Genomic DNA, 16,179 nt, shown 5'->3' with positions numbered 1-16,179 from the left:
ACCGACTTCCACTCTAGACAGCTTTATTGGTGGATGTTGAGGCCAAGTCCAGGTTGGTTCGTTTTGAAAATAAAGTCCCAAATCTTCCAATGAATATCTCACTGGTTTACTGGTCCTTCAACTCCCTCAGCCTTCTGATCGCTGACTTGACTGTGACAGCAGAAGTTGTGCTGTGAAAGAAAAAAAAAGAATTATACTAAGGCCAATGCATTAAACTTCCAGAGTCAACATTTGCTATCACACTTAAAATACATTACAGGAATGAACAATTGTGCTTAAAAAAGGTTGTATCAAATGACATTATATTGCATAATATTAACACTGAAAGTTACACAAGATACACAAGCAAGTTACTACAAAGATTATTTGAACAGATGATGCAAAAGTGGCATCTCGTTTTTGTTTGCATTTTCTCCAGTTCATGCACCCAGATTTTCTTATGAGGATGTCTATTGCTGTACCAATCAGCGGCAAAGGTTTGCACAGCCAGATTTGCATGAGTCACTCAACAGAACTGAATGAATGACAAGGGTCGTAACTTTAGACAAACAAACCCAAAACAGCGTTGACTGGTAGTCCCGCTTAACAAAATACAAATAGCCAGACATGCTTACATTTTACCATGCATGTGATATGTATTCTTACACGTGTCTCTTACTTGCTTAATTAATACTGCATACTAGTTTGTTAATACGTTTGTGTTTGGGGTGATGACTGCAGTTAGATTAAATCAGAAGATAGTGTGACCCCCCCTGACATGTGAGAGACTAAATGTGATCAGAGCCTAGTCCACGTCAAGTGAAAATAATAGAACAGAAGTTAAAAATGTATTAAAGAGAAGTTCAGACAATTACTATTACAACCACGACTGTAATTGTGCTCTATGGTTGTTCCTTTAGATAAGATTATTAATATCTTTAGGACCATACAGGTTTCAAAATAGCGCACATCCACAGACTGCATGAGGTTCCAGTCAATGTCCATGTCTGTACACAATAAGCATTATTGGTGGGTTGGATAAAAACTTACTTGTAGTTCCATGCTCCTCCAGCCACTGTTTTCATGCAGGATCCGCAATGCCAGATACCCACAGCCTTCCTCTTCATCTTGGTCTTCAACATAATAGAAGTATCATTATAATATAGCCAAGGACGAAACGACTACATCTGTGTAATGATGCAAACAATCATATGGTACTGTACATCATGGTACAACCATTTTTAAAATCACAGATATAAACAGTCTTACCTTGCCACAGAAAGAGCAAGTATATTTAGCGTGCTGGGAGATTTCAATTTTCTTCACCATCTTCCTCAGCGATGCGCCATAACGTGTGCCATATTTGCCGACAATCCCCACCTTCTTGGTGCGCTTGGCCTGTGGATGAATACAAAGCATACCTCAATGGAATTTGTTATTGGACAACAATTTGTAAACTACTAAACGTGCACCCTATGCAATGCAGCACCATCGAACACATACTCGCTAGCGGTTTACCGAAACAGCACCGGCATCTACATATCGACAGACATGTATGTTTAAACTGTGATTAAAAAATATATATTTATATACATACATATGTGTGTTTGTGTCTATGTCAGATATGCACATAGTTTTTAAGAACGTTAGTGCTAAGTTAGCACTGTAGCAGAGTCCTGTGAAGGTCTTCAACACAGGCAGCCATTTGTATGACAGGACATGAAAGCATTGTTTATCTGCCAACGGTAGAGTAATCTGACAATTTTAGGATGGCATATTACGGTTTAGACTGTCGGGGAGCCTTTGGATGTATTGGGGGAAGATATTGGCGACAGAAAACTAAAGATTAACATGGATCCTGAAAGGGTCATTTTGGCTCACCATCGTTTCAGTAGAGACGTAGATCCAAAGAGGAAGTTCGCAACACGCAAGCGCGATTTACCGCCCTCGTTGCGCTGCATTGTGGGAATACAAGTTTTTAAACGTAGCGCATGACGCACACCGTATATATTTTTTCACAAACACAATTCATAAAAATATTTGACATTTTATTAGAGTTGTTTTATAAATTAATTCAACTAATTAAAATACTAGAACATGTATTTGTTGTTCTGTTACCAAGGACGCTGGGTAGTTTTGCGCATGCGCATTTTTGTATCGAGGACAACATTAGCATCCCATCTCCTGACTATAAATGTTAGTCTTGCGACGCCACGGTTTCTGAGGCTATGCGTGTTGATGGGAGGCACTCATCAACTGCATATGCGGCTGACTCTGTCTGATGATGAAGCTAACACGTAAGCATGTCCTCACCGAGGCAAAGGCCTCCGACTTGGAAAGCGTGAGGAAATTGAACTGCTGGTGAGTGGTCAAATTTGGCAAAAAATGCCGCAGATGTTTTTCTTCTTAGTTAAATAAGCTTACCTTTATTCTTCAGGGGATGCAAACTGAGTGATGTGAGTATTAAGGCCTCATTTGATCTCAGATATACCTCTTATGACATTCCTATTTGATTACATGGCCATTTCCCCCAGGTTTCTATTCTATCTGAAATGCCAAACATTGAAGTGCTGACACTCAGGTGGGTGCCCCCAATTTTCCAATCACAAAACGACCTCAACAATCATACATCACACTGGTTTATAAATTGAAATGAATCGTGGATGCCCATGTCCCAGTGTCAACAGCATCTCATCTCTTGCGCCTCTGGCTGGATGCTTGTCTCTGTGTGAGCTCTACCTGAGAAGGAACATGATTGCCTCTCTCTCCGAACTTTGTTATTTGCGTCCGATGACACGTCTCCGAGTACTGTGGCTAGCTGACAACCCTTGTTGTGGTGAGAACTCCAACCAGTATAGGCTAACCGTCCTGCGCTGCCTACCTGGTCTGCAGAAGCTGGACAACCAAGGTCATTACCTCAGGTCATTTTTGAAAAGCTTTATGTTTGTTGTACATCACTTTGTTTGCACATTTGTGAGCTCACGCTGTATGCTTGTACAGTTGTGACAGAGGATGAGATTGCGTTGGCGCACTTGAAGGGCGAGGAGATCAGTGCACCACCAAAGGAAGCTCAGCAGCAGATTTCAACTAATGGACTTCCTGATGCAGAGAAAGTGAATGCCTCTCTTGGCCATAATATGGAGGAAAGCAAGTAAGCCCTCTGTTGTAGTTACAATGCTCTTCAGAAAATGAAACGAGGGAAAATTGCTTTATTTTTTAATACAGCAATGCTAGAGAAGAGTTAAGGTTGAAGACTTTCCCCAAAGACAACTTCCCCTCTCTTCATTCTCTAGCAACCGAATCATCAATGAAAAAGGTAGCCTTTTTTTTCTTTTAGCAACACTAATGAAAAAAAAAAAAAGATACCTTTTGATATTTGTCCACCTAAACATGTTCTTGTAGACGCACACTCTTGATGCAGTGCTGCTTCTTCTGAGGGACTTGGACCATGAGGACCTCCGCATTGTGCACATGGAAACGCAGAACAGACTCAGGACTTTCACATTAGACTCATTAGAAACGTTACGAGATCCACAACCATCGAAATCTGCTGACATCCAATAGTGAAATAATTATTGCATGTATTGTGTCATGAGCCTCACTACCACAATTAAAGGGAAAATCAAGTCAAACTTTTTCTTTCAAATAATATTCTATGTGGCCCACAACTGTCCGACACACTATTAATCCCATGTTTAGACTCGTGGGGCACATAGAATGTATTGTAAAAGACTTTTTTTTTTTTTAGTTTCCCCCAGATCACAACTCCCCCCACTTTTGCACTATTGCATGCGTTTACACATTCAAATAACTTCACTCAGTGCTCTAAAACGACACGCAAATGATGTCTTGTTTGCCGTATCATGAATGCCTGCCTCACAAGAACAAAATGATGTATGTTTTATTAAAGGGACATCTATTTCTGTAATTAAAGAGATAAATTGCACTGCATTCACCTTGTTGATTTTATTAATGCTACAACTACAAAGCATACATACTTTACTAATGACAAAACTAAGAGTGGGGCAAACAGTAAGCCAATTTGACCAGTACAGTAATCTTACAATTAAATCTATACATCGGTTCAAATGACAGGATGCCCATCCAGTATATTAGTTGACTCATTTTTTTGTTAGCCGGAAAAGTCCTTCCAATTTATCAAGGTCTCAGTCAGCCTCCTCGTTCTCCAAGTAGTCCAACAATGTGTTTGGATTCACGGCAACCAGCAAATACTCCACACCATCTCCACCCTGGAGAATGAAATAAATAGTTGTAAACATGGTAAATGGTTGGGAAATATAATGGAGGTTTTAAATGTGAATGTCATATATTAATTTTCTATTAAAATGTAGGAAAAAAATAAAATCATGTCACACTTGGCTGCAGAGTGCAGCAAGGCAAAAACATTTTCCTCTGTTCGCTTGGCTAACGTTTGCGAAACAGAAGTTACAAATCCCTGAACCACTATGCAAATGTTCACAACTGAATGTAATTTCTCTTTGATTTAATAAAATTGTAAAAGTCTTTGCGTATATCTCAGTGCATCATTGCAAATGGTTATGAACAAGAAGGCCACAGTTAGCACAATCAACCTTCATTCAGCACATTTAGCACAAAAAAAAACAGCATAGATGAGAATGTTTTTTGTGTGTGTTTTTCTGCTGATCTTGCTAGTGTCAGTCACCACTAGGAACAAAAATGCTGTAGCAGCAAAAGAAAAAAAAAAAGGAAACCCAACCCTTCAGTTACTGGGTAACTCTCTCCACTAACTAGGCATGAGCCAATGTTAGATTCTGACAGTGTGACATCCATGAGCTGTCACTGGTAAGCTATTTTTAAGTGAACGACCTCCCCCTTATCCTTCATGCGCGCCAAGGTAAAAAAATAAAATAAATAAATAGCAAGCCACATAATTATTTTCAAAGAGTCAACTCTGCCAACGGCCAATCATATTCTGCTCCATTTGTTAGATTAAGTAAATAAAAAAAGAGCTCATGACTGGTTTTAGACAGTATAAGTGATTATTGAATCCTTGACATTTAACACCAGGGTAAACCATCAAACCCTTTTCGCTCCATGCCTGGACCTCAGGTGTTCCATAGCATAGCATGACTTTACCTTCCGTGTTCGTATCAGCTTGTGGTCTCTGAACTCGGTCAGCTGAGTGCGAAGAGTGAGGTCAGAGTTCACCAAGAAAGACTGACGACAACGCTGGTAAAAATCTTGGAATGACAATCCTGCACAAAAAGGAGTCATGCTAATGTAACATCCTATGAAAAAAACTTTCAAAACACAATGTGCAAGAACCTGTATATGAAGGATTGTCTTTGTTTTCCAGCTGAAATTTTACCAGAAGTTTGAAAATTCCTCTGCAGACAAAAATGTAAACATTAACAGTTGCCAAACATGTTTTATACTGAACTATAATGACGGTGCAAAAGGTACCGTGCATTTGGTGTCAAGCTGCGCAGAACATGTGTAAGGGAAGACAGGGCCAGAGCACCCGTCTGTTGCACCAGCAAAGAGTTTTCATACGACGTCTCTTCTGTGTAGTGTTTGAATGTCACACACTCCCACCACAACCAGTTAAACTGACTCTGCTTAAACTGGTCCCACACTGAGAATACACAGAAAACAGTGAATTGGACAGCATGTTTCAAATAAAAAATACCAAACCACCAAACACTCTGAACCTACCCAGAGGAGCATTGATGTGGTCAATAGTAGCCAGCAAGTGAATGTTGGGCAGGGATGCCAGCTGCCCCAAGGCACTCTGAGTCTTTTCTCCTCGCAACATTGGTCCATCAATATTATTGATCAACACATAGATCCGAAGATTTGGACCTGTGTCAAGGATGCATTTTAAATTTCAACAAATATTTCATTTAAATTCATCAGATGAGTTAGAACTGTACTCACTGTCTTTAAGTGTTTGGGAGATGTAAAGGAGCTGATCAGACGGTGTTCGAAAACTTCCCTGGTGCTCAAGAACCTCGCATGTTAAAGTGTTCAAAATCTATAATTGCGATATGAAACCATATGTTTAAAAGACAATTTCGATCACTCATATTTAATATCAAAAACTTCATTCATTAGTTTAGATTTTAAGCTTTTGCTTCTCCGTTCATTGTAGGGTAAGTTGATTCTGGGTGATCTTAACATTTAAAAAGCTAACCACACTACAGTACATGTCAGATCAAGTACTTTGTCATCCTCCCACTAGGGGGCGGTGTTTCCTTGCATGTTTGCATGACAAAACTGCTTTTATCACCCTAATATATTTTTTAAAAGTGCGAAATGGCGTTGAGTTTCTCACCCCATTCCTAATATACTGTATACAGTGCTAGCTGTCAATTGAGACCCATTTTGAAAAATCCGATTGATTGGAATACATTCGGTTTGAAACGAGCAAAAATGACATTTTGACTGCTACTTGATTAAAATTTGCTTAAAAGTAAATAATGTGCTTGGTTCTTAGTAGGCTTCTTTTTTGTTTATTGGTTTGAACTCAGCAAGTAAGTTAGCTGTGTTGCCCCAGGTGCCATTTGTTTTAATTATTATTTACTCTATTTATTACAGTTTAATATTCTTATTATTTGTAAGTATCAAGCCTTGAAACCTTGTTTGTATACTGATTGTTTTTTAAAAAAAAAAGGGCAATTAATAGACACAGTTGACCAAACATGATGAATAATCGTGATTTCAATATTGACCAAAATAATCGTGATTATTACTTTGGCCATAATTTTACAGCCCTAGTACATTGTTTAAGATTTTTTTGGGGCGTGCATACTCACAGATTTCAGTGTGATGGAAGGGAAGAACCCATTAATTACAAGGTGCATCTCATGAGATAAGTGGGAAATACGAAATTCCTCTAGCAGATCTTTCTTGCTTCCCAAACCGTAGAGCAACACGCTGAATCCCAACCTTTCGACAAGCACGTATCATTTTATTCTGTTGAAAATGCAACAACGACAATAAAAATGTGTTCACTTACTGTAACTGCAGCATCCACTTGCTAAAGTGCTTTTTGTGTTTGTTGTGGAGGTGCTGGATTTCTCGAAGGTGGCAGGAAGGGTTTGCTTCTAAAAGTTCGGTAAGTTTCTCCTGTAAGGCAAGCAAATAGCTGTTAGATTTTGATAGCATTGAGGCATGACGAATACTGACGAATAAAACTCTTACAGACATACCCTGTCTAATTTAGGTGTGTGTAAACGATCAAGTGTGCGGTCTGATGTTAACACTTTTGAGCTGCTGTGGGCCTCAAAATACTCCTCAACCATGGTAGGCTCGTTGACATCTTCAGGAGTCTTCTTGCCCTTTTTTGCTGGGGTCTTGTAGAGTGCTGCTGATAAACCCTTACTAGGTGTCCTTGAGGTCTTCTTCTTTGTCTCATCTTTCTTTACTTCCTGCTCTTCATCTGCAACGACTTGATCCTCATCATCTTCTTCCTCAGAGTCGGAGGGTGAAAACTCACTGTCGCTGTCTGATCGGAGACTGGGAGCTGAACATGCCATCAAGGTTTCATATTTTAGTTAAAACATTGCAACACATCTTTGTATTCCTAAAACTATTTTCTCATTGAAATGGAACTAGCAATTATCTTTTCCAGGTCCCTCAAAGTAGCCAATGCTTTTTGTTATTTATTTTTAAATCAGAAGCAAAACTACTGTAGATTTCAAGGAAACAGTTTTTGTAACTTTTTAAAACCCTACTTTTGCTGCACATACGCCTCTATTTTATGTTTATGTTTTTACTGATAGTACAAATGAATTTCTAAAAACAAAAATGGAAATTTTTGTTTTGAAAAATGTGGTTCAAAACATTGCTGTAATTTCACTGCAAGGTAAATAACATGAACTGATGGTGTGAATATTACTTGTGGCCAGTGCCATTTCTGATTTTAGGCAGGGTAAAACACTCCTAACCTATTAATCAGCCATTTAAATAAAACGTTTTTATATGATATATAAAATAATTTTGGGTGTTCCTTAAAACAATTAAGATATCAATTACAGGCTGATTTTCTGACTGTTTTGCAATAATTTGTAAAATGTAACTTTACAGCAGAGAGAAAAATAAATGAGCAAACATTGGAATTTTTTTCCAATTTTTTGAGGGGGGTGAATAGTGGCATTTTCTTTGTCTTATGCTGCACTACATTAATGCAGCAGATTTAAAAAAAAAAAAGCTAATATCAGGTGGCCAATTGGTCAGTCAGGCTCGAGCGGTGGTTTGCTTCTGCCATTTTGCAATGAGGTGGCTCTTGTAAAACATTAAATGATATTCAGTGGGGCACTCATATGTCACGCTTCCACTCTATCAAATTTTGCACTTACTTGACATTCTCTTTCTCAGCCTGTGCGGTGTTGTGGAGACAAATTGCACCCTTTTGCGCTGTCAAAAAAGAAGCAAGTGATAAAATGGTTTCGCTTGTGAGCAGGGTATGAAACATGGAGCAAAATGAGAGCAATGCTCACCCTCTGCGGGGTTTGGCTTTCAGTTTTGTGTTCTGCACAGAGACAGATTGCATTGAAGGAAATGTGCAAAATCATAATATCGAGTCACATAGCGAGGAGAGGCTGGACTCACTTCGTCTTGGCCGAGTGGGAGTGGAGGGCTCCATGCTAGAAGTTGTGCTGAAGCTCACACTTTTTCCTGGAGTTCGTGCCAGCTCATTTGCTAAGTAAAAAGGGTTTAAAGCATTTGTAGTTGAGGAGTGGATTATTCTTATGTATGTGAGCATTCAGTGTTCATCAGAAGGAACTCTTCTGTACATTGGTTCATTTTTTTAAAAAATGTATGGATTTTTTTTTTCAACATGATTTAAAATAGCATTTACTTAGGAAGTGCATGGTTCTACGTGACACTACTGTAGCATTGATGAAACATCATGGGCCTTTCCATTGTTTAAATTGCCTATCTCTGATTTACAACCTTCCTCATCCATATGGGGACAGCAAACAAATGTATGTATAATTGATATAACCGCATGTATACTTTCAATAGCATATGAACAACAAATCTAACAACTATGTACTATCATTTAATTTAAAGCGTAGTCATAAAAACATAAATATTTGAAAGAGTTTTCCTGTGCAACACAAATAATACTTAAGTCAATTTAAAATATTTTACAAGCAAAACTAATCGAGGAGGATTAGTGTACTCACCGGTCTGGGCCATATTGTGGCCCCGTTTGCTTTTCTGAAAGGTGAAAATGGACGATCCAACAACTCTGGACATATCATCGTCATCTTAAACAGTAAGAACACAAATATTAAGTGAAAGGTTGTACAGAATTCAATCAGTGTATCAAATAAGGTAAGTGACGGCTATAAACATAATCTGGATTATTTAAAACACTCATTTTCATAGACTCTGTATACACACACATAAACAATTTATTTTTAACGTTCTAAAAGATCAGCAAGGTAAAGTAGTAGTTAGCATGTATCACATGCTAATGATTAAATGATTACAGTTGAAAAATGGCACAAAGTGTTATCTCCCCTTACCTTCTGCATTTTCTGCACAAAGAGCTTGAACATAGTTCTGCTCCTCAAGGTGACAGTTTTCATCCCCTTCCTTCACTTCAGGTTCATCTGCGGCTCGCCGACGCATCGGTTTCTTGAACGTGACCATCTTCTGAATTGTGCTCGAATTGATTTGCACCTCTACCAAACGTCATCAAAATAGTTAGATCGACGACAACAGAAGAAATGGACCTTTGCATGATAAGACCCTATACATACCCTCCTGCTTGTCCACGATGTGCTCCAGAACATCTCCATCCCCGATGAACTTCACCTCCAACACATTCATGTCTCCAGGAAGAATGTTTTACTGATAAATCGATCCGCGCTACAGCTAAATACATAAAGACGTGCAAACAGTGGCAGGTGATGAACATAAAGGAGAAACAATGGCAGACGTCTTCGGCAGGGATAACTCAATAATGATAAACGAACCAGTCGGAATCAAGAATCAAAAAACACAGAAAGTTTAAAAAAGAATATCGTAACGTGTGGTCTGACATCTTCGCGCGCCATCGTGCAGAAGTTTAAACCACGTGACAAGTCAAAGTTCCAATTTGGGCCAATGAGAACGTATGTCATTCAAAAACACCATGTCCCAGTATGCACCTCGGTGTACTACGCTCCACGCCGACTGCATAAAAATCGTTCTATATATATAAAAAAATATAACGATCTAAATTATGAGTTTGTGAGTTTTTCACATCCTCTTTAAATCCCCTAGACCTGAATTTTTCGACAAAGATAATCCACAGTGTGTATCAAAAGAAACGTGCGCATTAAAAACAAGCGTTAAAATAACATGTTTTCAAATTTAAGACTGGGGAACAAAACTGGAAGCAAACATGCATACCACTACAGCAAAAGCATACAATAAAGTATTTTGTTACTTCCCACCACTGATTGAACATTTTTGTTTAAGATTGAACATTTATGACTTCCCATCGTTCCAAAAAGAAACGGAGTCAAGTCAATAGGCTTCACAAATGGAAGAATCACGGAGAGCGAATGCACAAACGCATCCCCTAAAGTGTGAGTACAAGGAGTTACACATTTATTCAGATTTATTGTGGGTGCTTATATATCCAATAGACTTGAAACCTGTAGCGTATGATCACATGTTTGACTCTCCAATATTAACTGCCTGGAATACCACTTTACATACAAAAACAAAAGTAAAAACGTCAATATTCACATAAAAGTAACATATTGTCACTAAACAGCTATTCAAAAGCCATGTTTATATACAAATCTTTTATGCCTGAATTACTCGTTTAGTACACCAAACTACAGAATCTACTCATGATTCATTTGCTAACTGCTATACATTTGAACTATTTCAGGACTCTGTTATTGACATCTGTTCACCATCCACGTGTTGGTGTCCACTTGCCCACAAGAAGGCCCTCTGAGTGCACATGATACACAGGATGCATCATTGCTGTTGCACATGACTGCAAAAAAACAAAAAATAAAACAAAAACAGAGTGAGTCAAACAAGAGTAAAATAGTGAGAAAAACAATAATCATATTCCTACACCAGATCACTAACATGGTACGGAATCAGTGTGAGCAGACAGCCCAGAGGATACATGCTGTAATCCAGTTTTCCCGAGATAGGCTCCACTCTTCCATGTTCCTGTGTCATGGACAATAACCTGGATGAAAACATCAATTGTTAACTTCATTCAAGTTTCCAAATAGTAAATGAGACATTCATGATACAACTTTATACTGCAGCAACCAATTACCTGAGATTCGGATGCCCTTCGATCACAGCATATCCTGTGGGAAGTTTCCCAGCCCCATCCAAACTTCAGAGATGACCAACAAGTGAGATTAAAAAAAAAAAAAAAAACAGAGAACGAAATACACATTTACTGTAAATCATTGCAAAACTGCTTTTAAGTACCACTAATGGGGATTGCCATTCACCAGTTTTTTCTTGATACGGTAGACAATGGAAGAAATTAGCAACCAAAATCCTACTTGAATAAGTACAAATTTCGCTCTGAGAGTTGTCAACAATGACCACATTCATGCTTCTCAAAGCAATTTTCATTGCATAAATTTATTTGTGTACCTAAAGCTCATCTTCTTTTCGCTGTTCATTTTTTTTCTGACAGCAATCAGGTTGGGGCTCAAACCATTTTGGAAAAAATCCCTTTGGCCAACAAATGACCAAGGTTAATGTAAAACAATTACAGGAATGAGAACCTGCCTGACAAGATAGCAGCCATTAAACATGTGACGTGGATTATTTCACCAATAACCGGCAGTTTGGTCAGTTCATAGCTTGTCCAGGCTTTGATTTCTCCGGCTTTGGCGAGACTGAATCGACCGTTTACTACCAATATCATTTTGACCAGTACTGTCACATTATGGAAATGATATTTAAATGTTAGTTTAGCCATTTGAAAAGCAGAGAGGGAAATCATGCGCAAGTCTGTGTAGTAATCTGGTTCTGAATGCAGGATGTACCTCAACCCAGTCCATCCACAGTCAATCAGTAGCTGGTTTCTGTGTGGACAGTGGCTTATGACTCTTGTCAAAACCCGCACAGCCACTTCATCCACACTGCACGAGCCAATTAGAGACTGCTGCACATCTACAAGATAGCATATAACAGTGCAAGATTTGGGACACATATAGTGCAGGGGAAACATCTTCTGTGAACGCACATACCATAGAAGACAAAATTTCCAGGATGCACCTCACTAAGCTTTGCCATGTCTTGGATGGGGTGACTACAGGAGGGGGTGGAGCCAATGCTGGACTTGCAGGTGATGCCAACAGCCTTTAACCTACAAGCAAATAAATACTAGTTTCATAAATATCCTTAAATACGTTCAACACTGCCAGCAATTTGAGGGCATTTTTACATTTGTAAGCCCTACAGGATATTGTGCTCAGTGATTATATCCACACAAATCTTAAAGGGTGATTTCTGCCCCCTGCTTTTTTTTTATTTTTATTTTTAATAATCAGCAGTGCAAAAAGGTAGGTTGCAACAAATACAGTAAATTCTCTCAATGGACTCACAGTGTTAATATCAGATCTGAAATGGGGTATTTATGCCCCCTACCAGTGGTTGTGCATTAATAAAGTTTTTTCCAAGTTTAAAATTTCCAGTGGCTTCAGCTTCAAGCGCTCCCCCATCCACCCACTGTTGAAAAACGTCATTGACTTATCAAAAGCAATGTTTAATGTAGTCGTTTTATAGACTTAAGTTCCTCCAAAAACTGACAAAAAAGAATGTTAGGTAAAGCTATACTGTAAAGTTTTCTTGATTCACTTTTCCATGAACTGCAGAGTAAAGTTGGTTGTTTCCTTTGCGACAGCCTGAATTTCCCGGACTCCTCTGCAGCTGTAGGTGTTTCCACAGTGAGCGTACACTCCTGTTAGCTGCACACCTGCAGTCTCAGCAATGGCTTGCGCTAGTGTGAGCGCCTCAGGTTCTGAATGCAGTATGCCAGCTACAACCAAAGAATGTATTCAATCAGCAGCACTTAGTTACACTAGTTACACAGTAGATAAAGTAATGCTGGCCCCATATCGTGGCGTTCTTGCCTTCTTACCTCTACCATTTCCACAGTCCAGTTTCATCCATACATGCCACAGTCGTCCGTCTCTCAGCGGTCGCTTTTTGAGCAGCTCCAAAGCATCGGGATGGTCCAGTAAAACTTGAAAGAGTTCCAGTCTCTCTGACAAGATGGCACAACGCTCCACCTAGCAAAAGATAATACATTGTTAAATTTGTAATTTGAGATTTTACTCATGTTATCTGTCAGTCTAATTATAAATAATCTCATAGAGTGTTACAATGGCCTTTGTGAAGATAATGACATTTACATTTGAAGGATGTTGTTACTCAGACACAATTACATAATATTTATAAATAAATTAGACATTATGTTTCTGTATAGTTTACGGACTAAAAAGTTTGGACACACCTTCTCATTGAATGTGTTTTTTGTATTTTCCTCATCATTTATAATTGGGGCCAACTGAAATTCATAGGAGGAAAAATTGGATGGGGTATACAGTATATCTGTAACCTCCCAAAACCTCTTAAAAAATATAATCAAAGTAACGGATGGTAAACCACAAATAAGAATTTTTGAAGAACCCCCTCCCCTACAAAAAATGTAATTATTAATATTATATGAAATCAGATGAAAACATTCCCGTTCCCCATGCCCAATCATCATCATTCTGCTATGCAATCTGTAATAGTACGAATGAAGTGGCTAGTAGAAAAAAGAGGAAGAACCTTATCAAAAGGAAGACAATAAGCATAGAGGATGTCATCAAACCCATGGTCAGCATAAAAACAGGCCTCCGCCAGGGTGGAAACCACAATGCACCTCCGTGAACCCCCTGTCATTATGTCAGCACACTCACTAGATGATAGAAAAGACAAACACGTCAGCATCCTATACTGTACATGACTACATACTCAGTGATACCAATACATGAACAAATTTGCTGATGCACCTCTGTGATGTATTAATGGGAAGGTCAAAAGTGTTCTTTACAATAATACGCTCAATAGTTAGTCTAAAGACGGCATTCTGGTTAATATTGTGTTTGTGGAGTATGAATCCATCCATCCAATTTCTAGAGCCGCTTGTCCTCATAAAGGTCGTGAGCCTGCTGGTGCCAATGCCAGCTGTCTACGGGCAGTAGGTGGGGGACACCCTGAACTGGTTACCAGCCAATCACAGGGCACTCAGAGACGAACAACCATTCACGCACCCAAGCACACCTTAGAACAATTTAGTGTGTCCAATTCACTTGCCATGCATGTTTTTTGGAGAGTGGGAGGAAGACTGAGTGCTCGGCGAGAACCCGCGTGGGCTTGGGGAGAACATGCAAACTCCACACAGGAAGGCTAAAGCAAGGTGGATTTGAACTGTGAAGCAGACGTGCTAACCACTGCTCCACTGGGAGTTTGAATTAAGCAGCATTTTTTTTTAATATCATCTTAGAGCGTGGCCAATTTTTCAGTGACTGTTGCCTGAAAATGACATTATAGTTGCTCACTTTTCACCAGTATTCCGATTCAGTTCATGTGACAACCTGAGTCGTGATTGGTTGTTACTTGAGCTCTGAGCAATAGCAATACCATTTTCCGTTGACAGCAAGACAAAAATTCCTTAAGAGATAAACATATGGGTGGAATATGCTGCTTAATTCATATTCTGAATGATGATTTTGACAAGTAGTGCTATATAAATAATGTTACTGTTAAGAAAATTTGGGGATTAACTTCCTCTTTAAACAAAATATGGTGCCTTCTTCAGAGAGTAAGAGAAGGTGCATAACATTTCACGGTGTTTGTGTGTGAGTTCGTACAGGGTTTTGTGGGTTTTCATGTGAGGGCGAAGCTGAACTCCTAGCTTCTCAAATCGTTCAATCATCTTCTTTGCATTTTTCTTCACTTTGTCCACATCAACCACCAGAGCAGGAGTACACAGAGCTGAAAGGGGCTCCCCATCCATGGTGAAGGCACTGGAAAACCACAACACACCGCAATTAAATTCTGATGCATGACTGCCTTCAGATCACAAAGCGACTCGAAATGAATCCCCGAATTTGCAAATTCTCATCAAATTTGGTACAGTGAATTCATCACGCTGAATCGATCTGAACTTCCAGTAATGTGAACTATAAGCACACGAAAAGCATTCTGTCCAAGCCCATTTAGGGAATCACATGCCAAAATCGTGCGCGTATTAGCGCGCACAGACAACCACAGGAAAATAAGACAGTACAATTCTCAGTACTTCCTTTTCATATCTACCCACCGTTAAAAGTGGAATGTAAAAAACTTAAAATGAACGATTCCTTCACCTAGACACGCAGCGGACTTTAAACTTCCCCATCAAACAAACAAGCTTGGAAGCTTAGTTTACGGAAAAAGAAACTCGTTCGTGTTTTTTTTTCAAAACAAAACGATAAATATATTTTAAATAAAGGCTAAACAACTAGATTCTCGACTTTCAATTTTGTCTACAAATTGAACATAAGGTAAAAACAACAACGGGTTATTTGGATGTTACGTTCGATTCTAATATTTCCATCTGGAATGGAATCAAAGTGAACCGGAAGTGAGCTTTTAATTTACGGACGGGAAATGTATTTAGTTCGATTCTGACTGCAAGCATACGCTTAAAAATGACATGTCGCTGTTTTTAAAGTAATTTTAACTGAATAATTTTGGTGCGGTTTGTTTTGTGGCAAACGTCAGACATGTCACTACATTTTAAAAAAAATGTTCCCCTATTTTTTTTTCTTGCAACAACAGCAATTTACGACATCAAACTTTGGAAAGCTGAGTGAATACTACAAATGTACTTCTTTCATTAGCAAAAAGGCACTATCCATTTTCTTCACGTGTTTTGTTACTGGTCTTCTGGCAGACGTCTTGCCGCTGCTATGTCCTGGTCAGCATGTAAAAATGAATAAAAAATACAGTTTCCAGTAATTATTTAGTTTTGTTAATAAATTGTGAAAGTAACACACTTTCACAATTTATTCACAAAACTAAATAGGCCTTATTATGTATGTTGTTTGATTTGTTTTCACAAAATCAATATGATGAGAAAAACATTTAGTTTATTGTATGTAATTACTGAACAAAGAGAAATAAAAATAA

The 16,179-nt window shown here is 38.7% G+C and overlaps 4 protein-coding genes across 4 annotated transcripts; 1 reads left to right on the top strand and 3 right to left on the bottom strand.

The window, feature by feature from the left end:
- Nucleotides 1-6: 6 nt before the first annotated feature.
- rpl37a (ribosomal protein L37a) lies at nt 7-1,936 on the bottom strand. Its single transcript, XM_088428884.1, has 4 exons — nt 1,861-1,936; nt 1,249-1,377; nt 1,030-1,112; nt 7-170 (listed from the first exon to the last, which is right to left on the bottom strand). Exons 1-4 carry the CDS (start codon nt 1,861-1,863, stop codon nt 107-109), a joined length of 279 nt encoding a protein of 92 aa, XP_088285010.1. The 5' UTR covers nt 1,864-1,936; the 3' UTR covers nt 7-106.
- A 184-nt stretch (nt 1,937-2,120) lies between these two features.
- cfap410 (cilia and flagella associated protein 410) lies at nt 2,121-4,503 on the top strand. The gene is made up of 7 exons (XM_088430110.1): nt 2,121-2,340; nt 2,417-2,435; nt 2,514-2,560; nt 2,658-2,887; nt 2,980-3,130; nt 3,205-3,295; nt 3,382-4,503. Exons 1-7 carry the CDS (start codon nt 2,261-2,263, stop codon nt 3,541-3,543), a joined length of 780 nt encoding a protein of 259 aa, XP_088286236.1. The 5' UTR covers nt 2,121-2,260; the 3' UTR covers nt 3,544-4,503.
- On the bottom strand, nt 3,927-10,050 carry orc2 (origin recognition complex, subunit 2). Its single transcript, XM_088430108.1, has 15 exons — nt 9,738-10,050; nt 9,501-9,659; nt 9,156-9,239; nt 8,575-8,664; nt 8,463-8,494; nt 8,322-8,379; nt 7,173-7,486; nt 6,980-7,089; nt 6,777-6,909; nt 5,899-5,995; nt 5,677-5,823; nt 5,425-5,596; nt 5,287-5,348; nt 5,098-5,216; nt 3,927-4,229 (listed from the first exon to the last, which is right to left on the bottom strand). The coding sequence occupies exons 1-15, from the start codon at nt 9,805-9,807 to the stop codon at nt 4,146-4,148; spliced, it is 1,731 nt and encodes a 576-aa protein (XP_088286234.1). The 5' UTR covers nt 9,808-10,050; the 3' UTR covers nt 3,927-4,145.
- Nucleotides 10,051-10,549: 499 nt separating this feature from the next.
- On the bottom strand, nt 10,550-15,431 carry LOC148414931 (D-serine dehydratase). Its single transcript, XM_088430109.1, has 10 exons — nt 15,329-15,431; nt 14,877-15,032; nt 13,792-13,921; nt 13,097-13,247; nt 12,814-12,994; nt 12,204-12,322; nt 12,000-12,126; nt 11,270-11,332; nt 11,071-11,176; nt 10,550-10,972 (listed from the first exon to the last, which is right to left on the bottom strand). Exons 2-10 carry the CDS (start codon nt 15,020-15,022, stop codon nt 10,883-10,885), a joined length of 1,113 nt encoding a protein of 370 aa, XP_088286235.1. The 5' UTR covers nt 15,023-15,032; nt 15,329-15,431; the 3' UTR covers nt 10,550-10,882.
- Between the last annotated feature and the right edge of the window lie 748 nt (nt 15,432-16,179).

The sequence above is a fragment of the Hippichthys cyanospilos genome, chromosome 12 (genome assembly GCF_059441005.1).
Source record: "Hippichthys cyanospilos isolate Australia breed blue-spotted pipefish chromosome 12, RoL_Hcya_1.0, whole genome shotgun sequence".
Lineage (NCBI taxonomy): Eukaryota > Metazoa > Chordata > Actinopteri > Syngnathiformes > Syngnathidae > Hippichthys > Hippichthys cyanospilos.
This window is presented reverse-complemented; position numbering and strand designations above follow the sequence as displayed.